Source organism: Salvelinus alpinus, chromosome 3 (genome assembly GCF_045679555.1).
Source record: "Salvelinus alpinus chromosome 3, SLU_Salpinus.1, whole genome shotgun sequence".
Taxonomy (NCBI): domain Eukaryota; kingdom Metazoa; phylum Chordata; class Actinopteri; order Salmoniformes; family Salmonidae; genus Salvelinus; species Salvelinus alpinus.
Window position 1 is genome coordinate 100,906,748 of NC_092088.1, and position 14,529 is coordinate 100,921,276.

The following is a 14,529-nucleotide window of genomic DNA, read 5'->3' on the forward strand; positions in this document are numbered from 1 at the left end:
TCTACACCAGTAGAATATACCACGTCTCCTACAACATGATGACAGTTTCTACACCAGTAGAATATACCACGTCTCCTACAACAAGATGACAGTTTCTACACCAGTAGAATATACCACGTCTCCTACAACAAGATGACAGTTACTACACCAGTAGAATATACCACGTCTCCTACAACAAGATGACAGTTTCTATACCAGTAGAATATACCACGTCTCCTACAACAAGATGACAGTTTCTATACCAGTAGAATATACCACGTCTCCTACAACAAGATGACAGTTTCTACACCAGTAGAATATACCACGTCTCCTACAACAAGATGACAGTTTCTACACCAGTAGAATATACCACGTCTCCTACAACAAGATGACAGTTTCTATACCAGTAGAATATACCACGTCTCCTACAACAAGATGACAGTTTCTATACCAGTAGAATATACCACGTCTCCTACAACAAGATGACAGTTTCTATACCAGTAGAATATACCACGTCTCCTACAACATGATGACAGTTTCTACACCAGTAGAATATACCACGTCTCCTACAACATGATGACAGTTTCTACACCAGTAGAATATACCACGTCTCCTACAACATGATGACAGTTTCTACACCAGTAGAATATACCACGTCTCCTACAACAAGATGACAGTTCCTACACCAGTAGAATATACCACGTCTCCTACAACATGATGACAGTTTCTACACCAGTAGAATATACCACGTCTCCTACAACAAGATGACAGTTTCTATACCAGTAGAATATACCACGTCTCCTACAACAAGAGGACAGTTTCTACACCAGTAGAATATACCACGTCTCCTACAACAAGATGACAGTTTCTATACCAGTAGAATATACCACGTCTCCTACAACAAGATGACAGTTTCTATACCAGTAGAATATACCACGTCTCCTATAACAAGATGACAGTTTCTATACCAGTAGAATATACCACGTCTCCTACAACATGATGACAGTTTCTACACCAGTAGAATATACCACGTCTCCTACAACAAGATGACAGTTTCTACACCAGTAGAATATACCACGTCTCCTACAACATGAGGACAGTTTCTACACCAGTAGAATATACCACGTCTCCTTCAACCAGATGACAGTTTCTATACCAGTAGAATATACCACGTCTCCTACAACAAGAGGACAGTTTCTACACCAGTAGAATGTACCATGTGATTAGAGTGAACTTACCAAGGAGGCACTGAGCTGCTCAAAGTCAAACATCTCGTTCTCGTACTGGTCTGCCAGCTCCTTTCCTAGTACGATGGCTTCCTCCCACATCTACACACACACACACACACACACACACACACACACACACACACAGAGAGAGATAGGATAAGAGAGAATAGTAAATTATATCAGTCATTGTATTTAGCGGTAGACAGTCCTGCCTACCCCTCCCATCTTCCCTCCCTCTCTCCCCCACCTCATCCCCTCCTCTTTCCTCCCATCCTCCCACCTCATCCCCTCCTCTCTCCTCCCTCTCCTCCCACCTCATCCCCTCCTCTCTCCCTCCTCCTCTCTCCCACCTCATCCCCTCCTCTCTCCTCCCATCCTCCCACCTCATCCCCTCCTCTCTCCTCCCCTCCTCTCTCTCCCACCTCATCCCCTCCTCTCTCCTCCCCTCCTCTCTCTCCCACCTCATCCCCTCCTCTCTCCTCCCATCCTCCCTCTCCTCTCTCCCACCTCATCCCCTCCTCTCTCCTCCCCTCCTCTCTCTCCCACCTCATCCCCTCCTCTCTCCTCCCCTCCTCTCTCCCACCTCATCCCCTCCTCTCTCCTCCCATCCTCCCTCTCCTCTCTCCCACCTCATCCCCTCCTCTCTCCTCCCCTCCTCTCTCTCCCACCTCATCCCCTCCTCTCTCCTCCCCTCCTCTCTCCCACCTCATCCCCTCCTCTCTCCTCCCATCCTCCCTCTCCTCTCTCCCACCTCATCCCCTCCTCTCTCCTCCCATCCTCCGTCCCCACCTTCAGTAGCATCGGGGATGTCTTCATGACTAAAGCCCCTGCGGTCCCTTGATCTGCTGAAGATGGACTGATATTTCTGGACAGATAGATATTTCTCCAGATTGAGTCATCTGTGAATGTTCTGCTCCTCCTGTTTTTACAGAATATCATCATGCAGGTACATCACCTTCTGTCTGTCTGTCTGTCTGTCTGTCTGTCTGTCTGTCTGTCTGTCTGTCTGTCTGTCTGTCTGTCTGTCTGTCTGTCTGTCTGTAAGTCTGTCTGTCTGTCTGTAAGTCTGTCTGTCTGTAAGTCTGTCTGTCTGTCTGTCTGTCTGTAAGTCTGTAAGTCTGTCTGTCTGACATGATCTACCGTCTGTCTGTCTGTCTGTCTGTCTGTCTGTCTGTCTGTCTGTCTGTCTGTCTGTCTGTCTGTCTGTCTGTCTGTCTGTCTGTCTGTCTGTCTGTCTGTCTGTAAGTCTGTCTGTCTGTAAGTCTGTAAGTCTGTCTGTCTGACATGATCTACCGTCTGTCTGTCTGTCTGTCTGTCTGTCTGTCTGTCTGTCTGTCTGTCTGTCTGTCTGTCTGTCTGTCTGTCTGTCTGTACGTCTGTACGTCTGTACGTCTGTCTGTACGTCTGTCTGTACGTCTGTCTGTAAGTCTGTCTGTCTGACATGATCTACCGTCTGTCTGTCTGTCTGTCCTGTGGCTTATGGTGATACAAGGGTGGAGAGCGGAAGAGGGGATGGAGAGGGGAAGAGGGGATGGAGAGAGGAGGATGGGATGGAGGGAGAGAAGATGGAGGGAGGGAGAGAGGAGGGAGGGAGGAGAGAGGAGGAGGGAGAGAGAAGAGGATGGGAGGGAGAGAGGAAGATGGAGGGAGAGAGGGGGTGGGAAGGAGAGGAGGATAGAGGGAGAGAGGAGGATGGGACGGAGGGAGGAGAGAGGAGGATGGAGGGAGAGAGGACGAGGGAGCCATCCCCCTCTCTCTGTCTCTCACCAACACACACACACTCTCTCTCTCTCCCCCCCTCCCACCACCCTTCCTCCCTCTCTCACCATCCCCCCTCTATCTCTCTCTCCCCCCCTCCCATCACCCTTCCTCCCTCTCTCACCACCCCTCCTCTATCTCTCTCTCTCCCCCCGTCCTCCCTCTATCTCTCTCTCTCCCCCCGTCCTCCCTCTCTCACCACCCCCCTCTATCTCTCTCTCTCCCCCCGTCCTCCCTCTCTCACCACCCCCCTCTATCTCTCTCTCTCCCCCCGTCCCCCCTCTATCTCTCTCTCTCCCCCCGTCCTCCCTCTCTCACCCCCCCCCCTCTATCTCCCTCTCTCCCCCCGTCCTCCCTCTATCTCTCTCTCTCCCCCCGTCCTCCCTCTATCTCTCTCTCTCCCCCCGTCCTCCCTCTGGGTACCTTGCCCTTGTCGAAGAAGTTGATGATCTCCTGGTAGAGCTGATCCTTGAGTTGTCCTTGAGTCGAGGCCTGGTAGCCGTCTCTCTGGGTGAGGTGGGCTGCACACGGCTCCTCAGACCACTGCAGGGACACAGATCATGTTACCTCTATACTACTATAGAACAGACCCTGTAGACACAGATCATGTTACCTCTATACTACTATAGAACAGACCCTGTAGACACAGATCATGTTACCTCTATACTACTATAGAACAGACCCTGTAGACACAGATCATGTTACCTCTATACTACTATAGAACAGACCCTGTAGACACAGATCATGTTACCTCTATACTACTATAGAACAGACCCTGTAGACACAGATCATGTTACCTCTATACTACTATAGAACAGACCCTGTAGACACAGATCATGTTACCTCTATACTACTATAGAACAGACCCTGTAGACACAGATCATGTTACCTCTATAGAACAGACCCTGTAGACACAGATCATGTTACCTCTATACTACTATAGAACAGACCCTGTAGATACAGATCATGTTACCTCTATACTACTATAGAACAGACCCTGTAGACACAGATCATGTTACCTCTATACTACTATAGAACAGACCCTGTAGACACAGATCATGTTACCTCTATAGAACAGACCCTGTAGACACAGATCATGTTACCTCTATACTACTATAGAACAGACCCTGTATACACAGATCATGTTACCTCTATACTACTATAGAACAGACCCTGTAGACACAGATCATGTTACCTCTATACTACTATAGAACAGACCCTGTAAACACAGATCATGTTACCTCTATACTACTATAGAACAGACCCTGTAGACACAGATCATGTTACCTCTATACTACTATAGAACAGACCCTGTAGACACAGATCATGTTACCTCTATAGAACAGACCCTGTAGACACAGATCATGTTACCTCTATACTACTATAGAACAGACCCTGTAAACACAGATCATGTTACCTCTATACTACTATAGAACAGACCCTGTAGATACAGATCATGTTACCTCTATACTACTATAGAACAGACCCTGTAGACACAGATCATGTTACCTCTATACTACTATAGAACAGACCCTGTAGACACAGATCATGTTACCTCTATACTACTATAGAACAGACCCTGTAGACACAGATCATGTTACCTCTATAGAACAGACCCTGTAAACACAGATCATGTTACCTCTATACTACTATAGAACAGACCCTGTAAACACAGATCATGTTACCTCTATACTACTATAGAACAGACCCTGTAGACACAGATCATGTTACCTCTATACTACTATAGAACAGACCCTGTAGACACAGATCATGTTACCTCTATACTACTATAGAACAGACCCTGTAGACACAGATCATGTTACCTCTATAGAACAGACCCTGTAGACACAGATCAGGTTACCTCTATACTACTATAGAACAGACCCTGTATACACAGATCATGTTACCTCTATACTACTATAGAACAGACCCTGTAGACACAGATCATGTTACCTCTATACTACTATAGAACAGACCCTGTAAACACAGATCATGTTACCTCTATAGAACAGACCCTGTAGACACAGATCATGTTACCTCTATACTACTATAGAACAGACCCTGTAGACACAGATCATGTTACCTCTATTCTACTATAGAACAGACCCTGTAAACACAGATCATGTTACCTCTATAGAACAGACCCTGTAGACACAGATCATGTTACCTCTATGCTACTATAGAACAGACCCTGTAGACACAGATCATGTTACCTCTATACTACTATAGAACAGACCCTGTAAACACAGATCATGTTACCTCTATACTACTATAGAACAGACCCTGTAGACACAGATCATGTTACCTCTATACTACTATAGAACAGACCCTGTAGACACAGATCATGTTACCTCTATACTACTATAGAACAGACCCTGTAAACACAGATCATGTTACCTCTATAGAACAGACCCTGTAGACACAGATCATGTTACCTCTATAGAACAGACCCTGTAGACACAGATCATGTTACCTCTATACTACTATAGAACAGACCCTGTAAACACAGATCATGTTACCTCTATTCTACTATAGAACAGACCCTGTAGACACAGATCATGTTACCTCTATAGAACAGACCCTGTAAACACAGATCATGTTACCTCTATAGAACAGACCCTGTAAACACAGATCATGTTACCTCTATACTACTATAGAACAGACCCTGTAGACACAGATCATGTTACCTCTATACTACTATAGAACAGACCCTGTAGACACAGATCATGTTACCTCTATACTACTATAGAACAGACCCTGTAGACACAGATCATGTTACCTCTATACTACTATAGAACAGACCCTGTAGACACAGATCATGTTACCTCTATAGAACAGACCCTGTATACACAGATCATGTTACCTCTATACTACTATAGAACAGACCCTGTAGACACAGATCATGTTACCTCTATACTACTATAGAACAGACCCTGTAGACACAGATCATGTTACCTCTATACTACTATAGAACAGACCCTGTAGACACAGATCATGTTACCTCTATACTACTATAGAACAGACCCTGTAGACACAGATCATGTTACCTCTATACTACTATAGAACAGACCCTGTAGACACAGATCATGTTACCTCTATACTACTATAGAACAGACCCTGTAGACACAGATCATGTTACCTCTATACTACTATAGAACAGACCCTGTAGACACAGATCATGTTACCTCTATACTACTATAGAACAGACCCTGTAAACACAGATCATGTTACCTCTATAGAACAGACCCTGTAGACACAGATCATGTTACCTCTATACTACTATAGAACAGACCCTGTAGACACAGATCATGTTACCTCTATACTACTATAGAACAGACCCTGTAGACACAGATCATGTTACCTCTATTCTACTATAGAACAGACCCTGTAGACACAGATCATGTTACCTCTATACTACTATAGAACAGACCCTGTAGATACAGATCATGTTACCTCTATACTACTATAGAACAGACCCTGTAAACACAGATCATGTTACCTCTATTCTACTATAGAACAGACCCTGTAGACACAGATCATGTTACCTCTATACTACTATAGAACAGACCCTGTAGATACAGATCATGTTACCTCTATACTACTATAGAACAGACCCTGTAGACACAGATCATGTTACCTCTATACTACTATAGAACAGACCCTGTAGACACAGATCATGTTACCTCTATACTACTATAGAACAGACCCTGTAGACACAGATCATGTTACCTCTATACTACTATAGAACAGACCCTGTAGACACAGATCATGTTACCTCTATAGAACAGACCCTGTAGACACAGATCATGTTACCTCTATACTACTATAGAACAGACCCTGTAGACACAGATCATGTTACCTCTATACTACTATAGAACAGACCCTGTAAACACAGATCATGTTACCTCTATAGAACAGACCCTGTAGACACAGATCAGGTTACCTCTATACTACTATAGAACAGACCCTGTAGACACAGATCATGTTACCTCTATAGAACAGACCCTGTAGACACAGATCATGTTACCTCTATACTACTATAGAACAGACCCTGTAAACACAGATCATGTTACCTCTATAGAACAGACCCTGTAGACACAGATCATGTTACCTCTATACTACTATAGAACAGACCCTGTAAACACAGATCATGTTACCTCTATACTACTATAGAACAGACCCTGTAGACACAGATCATGTTACCTCTATACTACTATAGAACAGACCCTGTAGACACAGATCATGTTACCTCTATACTACTATAGAACAGACCCTGTAGACACAGATCATGTTACCTCTATACTACTATAGAACAGACCCTGTAGATACAGATCATGTTACCTCTATAGAACAGACCCTGTAGACACAGATCATGTTACCTCTATACTACTATAGAACAGACCCTGTAGATACAGATCAGGTTACCTCTATAGAACAGACCCTGTAGACACAGATCATGTTACCTCTATAGAACAGACCCTGTAGACACAGATCATGTTACCTCTATACTACTATAGAACAGACCCTGTAAACACAGATCATGTTACCTCTATACTACTATAGAACAGACCCTGTAGACACAGATCATGTTACCTCTATACTACTATAGAACAGACCCTGTAAACACAGATCATGTTACCTCTATACTACTATAGAACAGACCCTGTAAACACAGATCATGTTACCTCTATACTACTATAGAACAGACCCTGTAAACACAGATCATGTTACCTCTATACTACTATAGAACAGACCCTGTAGACACAGATCATGTTACCTCTATACTACTATAGAACAGACCCTGTAGACACAGATCATGTTACCTCTATACTACTATAGAACAGACCCTGTAGACACAGATCATGTTACCTCTATACTACTATAGAACAGACCCTGTAGACACAGATCATGTTACCTCTATACTACTATAGAACAGACCCTGTAGACACAGATCATGTTACCTCTATACTACTATAGAACAGACCCTGTAAACACAGATCATGTTACCTCTATAGAACAGACCCTGTAGACACAGATCATGTTACCTCTATACTACTATAGAACAGACCCTGTAGACACAGATCATGTTACCTCTATACTACTATAGAACAGACCCTGTAGACACAGATCATGTTACCTCTATACTACTATAGAACAGACCCTGTAGACACAGATCATGTTACCTCTATAGAACAGACCCTGTAGACACAGATCATGTTACCTCTATACTACTATAGAACAGACCCTGTAAACACAGATCATGTTACCTCTATACTACTATAGAACAGACCCTGTAGACACAGATCATGTTACCTCTATACTACTATAGAACAGACCCTGTATACACAGATCATGTTACCTCTATACTACTATAGAACAGACCCTGTAGACACAGATCATGTTACCTCTATACTACTATAGAACAGACCCTGTAGACACAGATCATGTTACCTCTATACTACTATAGAACAGACCCTGTAGACACAGATCATGTTACCTCTATAGAACAGACCCTGTAGACACAGATCATGTTACCTCTATACTACTATAGAACAGACCCTGTAGATACAGATCATGTTACCTCTATACTACTATAGAACAGACCCTGTAAACACAGATCATGTTACCTCTATACTACTATAGAACAGACCCTGTAGACACAGATCATGTTACCTCTATACTACTATAGAACAGACCCTGTAGACACAGATCATGTTACCTCTATACTACTATAGAACAGACCCTGTAGACACAGATCATGTTACCTCTATACTACTATAGAACAGACCCTGTAGACACAGATCATGTTACCTCTATACTACTATAGAACAGACCCTGTAGACACAGATCATGTTACCTCTATACTACTATAGAACAGACCCTGTAGACACAGATCATGTTACCTCTATACTACTATAGAACAGACCCTGTAGACACAGATCATGTTACCTCTATAGAACAGACCCTGTAAACACAGATCATGTTACCTCTATACTACTATAGAACAGACCCTGTAGACACAGATCATGTTACCTCTATACTACTATAGAACAGACCCTGTAGACACAGATCATGTTACCTCTATACTACTATAGAACAGACCCTGTAAACACAGATCATGTTACCTCTATACTACTATAGAACAGACCCTGTAGACACAGATCATGTTACCTCTATAGAACAGACCCTGTAGACACAGATCATGTTACCTCTATAGAACAGACCCTGTAGACACAGATCATGTTACCTCTATAGAACAGACCCTGTAGATACAGATCATGTTACCTCTATACTACTATAGAACAGACCCTGTAGACACAGATCATGTTACCTCTATACTACTATAGAACAGACCCTGTAGACACAGATCATGTTACCTCTATAGAACAGACCCTGTAGACACAGATCATGTTACCTCTATAGAACAGACCCTGTAGACACAGATCATGTTACCTCTATACTACTATAGAACAGACCCTGTAGACACAGATCATGTTACCTCTATACTACTATAGAACAGACCCTGTAGACACAGATCATGTTACCTCTATACTACTATAGAACAGACCCTGTATACACAGATCATGTTACCTCTATACTACTATAGAACAGACCCTGTAGACACAGATCATGTTACCTCTATACTACTATAGAACAGACCCTGTAGACACAGATCATGTTACCTCTATACTACTATAGAACAGACCCTGTAAACACAGATCATGTTACCTCTATAGAACAGACCCTGTAGACACAGATCATGTTACCTCTATACTACTATAGAACAGACCCTGTAAACACAGATCATGTTACCTCTATACTACTATAGAACAGACCCTGTAGACACAGATCATGTTACCTCTATAGAACAGACCCTGTAGACACAGATCAGGTTACCTCTATACTACTATAGAACAGACCCTGTAGACACAGATCATGTTACCTCTATACTACTATAGAACAGACCCTGTAAACACAGATCATGTTACCTCTATACTACTATAGAACAGACCCTGTAAACACAGATCATGTTACCTCTATACTACTATAGAACAGACCCTGTAGACACAGATCATGTTACCTCTATACTACTATAGAACAGACCCTGTATACACAGATCATGTTACCTCTATACTACTATAGAACAGACCCTGTAGACACAGATCATGTTACCTCTATAGAACAGACCCTGTAAACACAGATCATGTTACCTCTATACTACTATAGAACAGACCCTGTAGACACAGATCATGTTACCTCTATACTACTATAGAACAGACCCTGTAGACACAGATCATGTTACCTCTATACTACTATAGAACAGACCCTGTAGACACAGATCATGTTACCTCTATAGAACAGACCCTGTAGACACAGATCAGGTTACCTCTATAGAACAGACCCTGTAGACACAGATCAGGTTACCTCTATACTACTATAGAACAGACCCTGTAAAGTATAATATTAACTGTAGTTGAGCAGTATACTCTATCATCAGACTATCAGAATTAGATTCCTCAAATAGAGCTAAACATTGATCTACAGTGGAGAGGAGGAGAGGAGGAGAGGAGGGAGGAGGAGAGGAGGGAGGAGGGAGGAGGAGAGGAGGGAGGAGGAGAGGAAAATAGAGGAGGAGATGAGGGAGGAGGAGAGGAAAATAGAGGAGGAGATGAGGGAGGAGGAGAGGAGGGAGGAGGGAGGAGGAGGAAAAGAGAGGAGAGGAGGCAGGAGGAAAGGAGGAGAGGAAAAGAGAGGAGGAGAGGAGGCAGGAGGAGAGGAAAAGAGAGGAGGGAGGAGGAGAGGAGGGAGGAGGGAGGAGGAGGAAAAGAGAGGAGAGGAGGAGAGGAAAAGAGAGGAGAGGAAAAGAGAGGAGGGGAGAAGGGAGGAGGAGAGGAGGGAGGAGGGAGGAGGAGGAAAAGAGAGGAGAGGAGGAGAGGAAAAGAGAGGAGAGGAAAAGAGAGGAGGGGAGAAGGAGGAAAAGAGAGGATAGGAGGAGAGGAAAAGAGAGGAGGAGAGGAGGCAGGAGTAGAGGAAAAGAGAGGAGAGGAGGAGAGGAAAAGAGAGGAGAGGAAAAGAGAGGAGGGGAGGAGGAGGAAAAGAGAGGAGAGGAGGAGAGGAAAAGAGAGGAGGAGAGGAGGCAGGAGGAAAGGAGGAGAGGAGGAGAGAGACATAACTTATGTAAAAGCTACATTAACACATCAGATATTGATTTATACAGTGATAAAACCAGGGAGGAGAGGAGGAGAGGGAAGAGGAGAGGCAAAGAGAGGGGGAGAGGGATGAGGGAAGAGAGGAGGAGAAGGAGGAGGGGAGGAGAGGGAGGAGGAGAGGGAGGAGGAGAGGAAAAGAGAGGAGGAGAGGGAGGAGGGAGGAGGGGAGGAGAGGGAGGAGGAGAGGAAAAGAGAGGAGGAGAGGAAAAGAAAGGAGGAGAGGGAGGAGGGAGGAGGAGAGAGGAGGAGGGGAGGAGAGGGAGGGGGAGAGGGAGGAGGAGAGGAAAAGAGCAGAGGAGAGGAAAAGAGAGGAGATGAGGGAGGAGAGGAAAAGAGAGGAGGAGAAGGAGGAGGGGAGGAGAGGGAAGAGGAGAGGAAAAGAGAGGAGGAGAGGGAGGAGGGGGAGGAGGGGAGGAGAGGGAAGAGGCGAGGAAAAGAGAGGAGGAGAGGGAGGAGGAGAAGGAGGAGGGGAGGAGAGGGAGGGGGAGAGGGAGGAGGAGAGGAAAAGAGCAGAGGAGAGGAAAAGAGAGGAGATGAGGGAGGAGGAGGGGAGGAAAAGAGAGGAGGAGATGAGGAGAGGAAAAGAGAGGAGGAGAGGAGAGGAGGAGAGGAGGGAGGAGGGAGATGGAGAGGAGGGGAGAGGAGGGGGAGGGATGAGGAGAGGAAAAGAGAGGGATGAGGAGAGGAGGAGGAGGGAGGAGAGGAGGGAGGAGGAGAGGAAAAGAGAGGAGGAGAGGAGGAGAGAGACGGAGAGGAGGGGAGAGGAGAGGAGGGGGAGGGATGAGGAGAGGAAAAGAGAGGGATGAGGAGAAGAGGAGGAGGGAGGAGAGGAGGGAAGAGGAGAGGAAAAGAGAGGAGGAGGGGAAGAGAGGAAAAGAGAGGAGGAGAGGAGAGGAGAGGAGGGAGGAGGAGAGGAGGAGGAGGGAGACGGAGAGGAGGGGAGAGGAGGAGGAGAGAGAGACATAACTTATGTAAAAGCTACATTAACACATCAGATATTGATTTATGCAGTGATAAAACCATATTATTCAACACACGTTGTGCTTCATTCTGTAAACAACAGGGAGACGGAACAACCGAAAGGAACAACAGAAGATTAAAGAGGTGGAATATTTCTGCTGACCACACACTCCTCCAGTCTCTCTAACCGCTCTCATAATTAACGTCGTGAGTGGCTGGACGAGGCTGGCTAACAGGCTAGAATGCAGCGATCCTATTGGCTCCCTGGTCCCAGCCTCGGTAACCCTACTAAGGTCCTGTCACAACTGATTCATTGCCACGGTAACGTAACTGACATTCCATGTTGTTGTTGAACAACAGAGAACGCAACGATCTCCAGGTAAAATCGAATTAGGTAGGAGGGGCCGTCCCAAACGGCACCCTATTCCCTATATAGTGCACTACTTTTAGCAATGGGCCCTGGTTAAAAAAAGTAGTGCACTATATAGGGAATAGGGTGCCGTATGGGACGCAGCCAATATTTACATAGCAAAGCTGGCACCGTCTGTTGAAATGACGTGACCTCCACATTTACATGTACGGTACACTGCGGAAGAAAAGCAACGGCTCTCCAACTTGACGGTACTGTAGCTTAGAGACGGCCTCAAAACCCAAAACGGAACCGGACCTCGTTCCATTGGCAATAGCAGGATAAAGTCTTGATCCTGTTTTGGGATTTGGCGACGAGCTTTTCTATCAGGACCGTGGCTTCCTTTCCATGGTGACGATCACTTCCATGGTTAATATCACACACTAGTAACCATGGTAGAATAATACTGTACGTCACTATCACACACTAGTAACCATGGTAGAATAATATTGTACATCACTATCACACACTAGTAACCATGGTAGTTTAATATTGTACATCACTACAACACACTAGTAACCATGGTAGAATAATATTGTACATCACTATCACACACTAGTAACCATGGTAGAATAATACTGTACATCACTATAACACACTAGTAACCATGGTAAAATAATACTGTACATCACTATCACACACTAGTAACCATGGTAGAATAATACTGTACGTCACTATCACACACTAGTAACCATGGTAGAATAATACTGTACATCACTACAACACACTAGTAACCATGGTAGAATAATACTGTACATCACTATCACACACAAGTAACCATGGTAGAATAATACTGTACATCACTATCACACACTAGTAACCATGGTAGAATAATACTGTACATCACTACAACACACTAGTAACCATGGTAGAATAATACTGTACATCACTATCACACACTAGTAACCATGGTAGAATAATACTGTACATCACTACAACACTAGTAACCATGGTAGAATAATACTGTACATCACTATCACACACTAGTAACCATGGTAGAATAATACTGTACATCACTATCACACACTAGTAACCATGGTAGAATAATACTGTACATCACTACAACACACTAGTAACCATGGTAGAATAATACTGTACATCACTATAACACACTAGTAACCATGGTAGAATAATACTGTACATCACTATAACACACTAGTAACCATGGTAGAATAATACTGTACATCACTATAACACACTAGTAACCATGGTAGAATAATATTGTACATCACTACAACACTAGTAACCATGGTAGAATAATACTATACGTCACTATCACACACTAGTAACCATGGTAGAATAATACTGTACATCACTATAACACACTAGTAACCATGGTAGAATAATATTGTACATCACTATAACACACTAGTAACCATGGTAGAATAATACTGTACATCACTATAACACACTAGTAACCATGGTAGAATAATACTGTACATCACTATAACACACTAGTAACCATGGTAGAATAATACTGTACATCACTATAGCACAGTAGTAACCATGGTAGAATAATACTGTACATCACTATAACACACTAGTAACTATGGTAGAATAATACTGTACATCACTATAACACACTAGTAACCATGGTAGAATAATACTGTACATCACTATAACACACTAGTAACCATGGTAGAATAATACTGTACATCACTATAACACACTAGTAACCATGGTAGAATAATACTGTACATCACTATAACACACTAGTAACCATGGTAGAATAATACTGTACATCACTATAACACACTAGTAACCATGGTAGAATAATACTGTACATCACTATCACACACTAGTAACCATGGTAGAATAATACTGTACATCACTACAACACACTAGTAACCATGGTATAATAATATTGTACATCACTACAACACACTAGTAACCATGGTAGAATAATACTGTACATCACTATACCACTAGTAACCATGGTAGAATAATACTGTACATCACTACAACACACTAGTAACCATGGTAG

General features: G+C 43.7%; 1 protein-coding gene across 1 annotated transcript in view; it reads right to left on the minus strand.

Annotated features, from left to right (window-relative positions):
• dock1 (dedicator of cytokinesis 1) overlaps positions 1 to 14,529 on the minus strand; it is an 800,130-nt gene that overhangs the window by 142,386 nt on the left and 643,215 nt on the right. The window contains exons 38-39 of the mRNA XM_071394671.1: positions 3,390 to 3,509; positions 1,218 to 1,307 (exon numbers count right to left, since the gene is read on the minus strand). Of these exons, the coding sequence (XP_071250772.1) occupies positions 1,218 to 1,307; positions 3,390 to 3,509 (210 nt within the window). The remainder of the gene's footprint in view (positions 1 to 1,217; positions 1,308 to 3,389; positions 3,510 to 14,529) is intronic.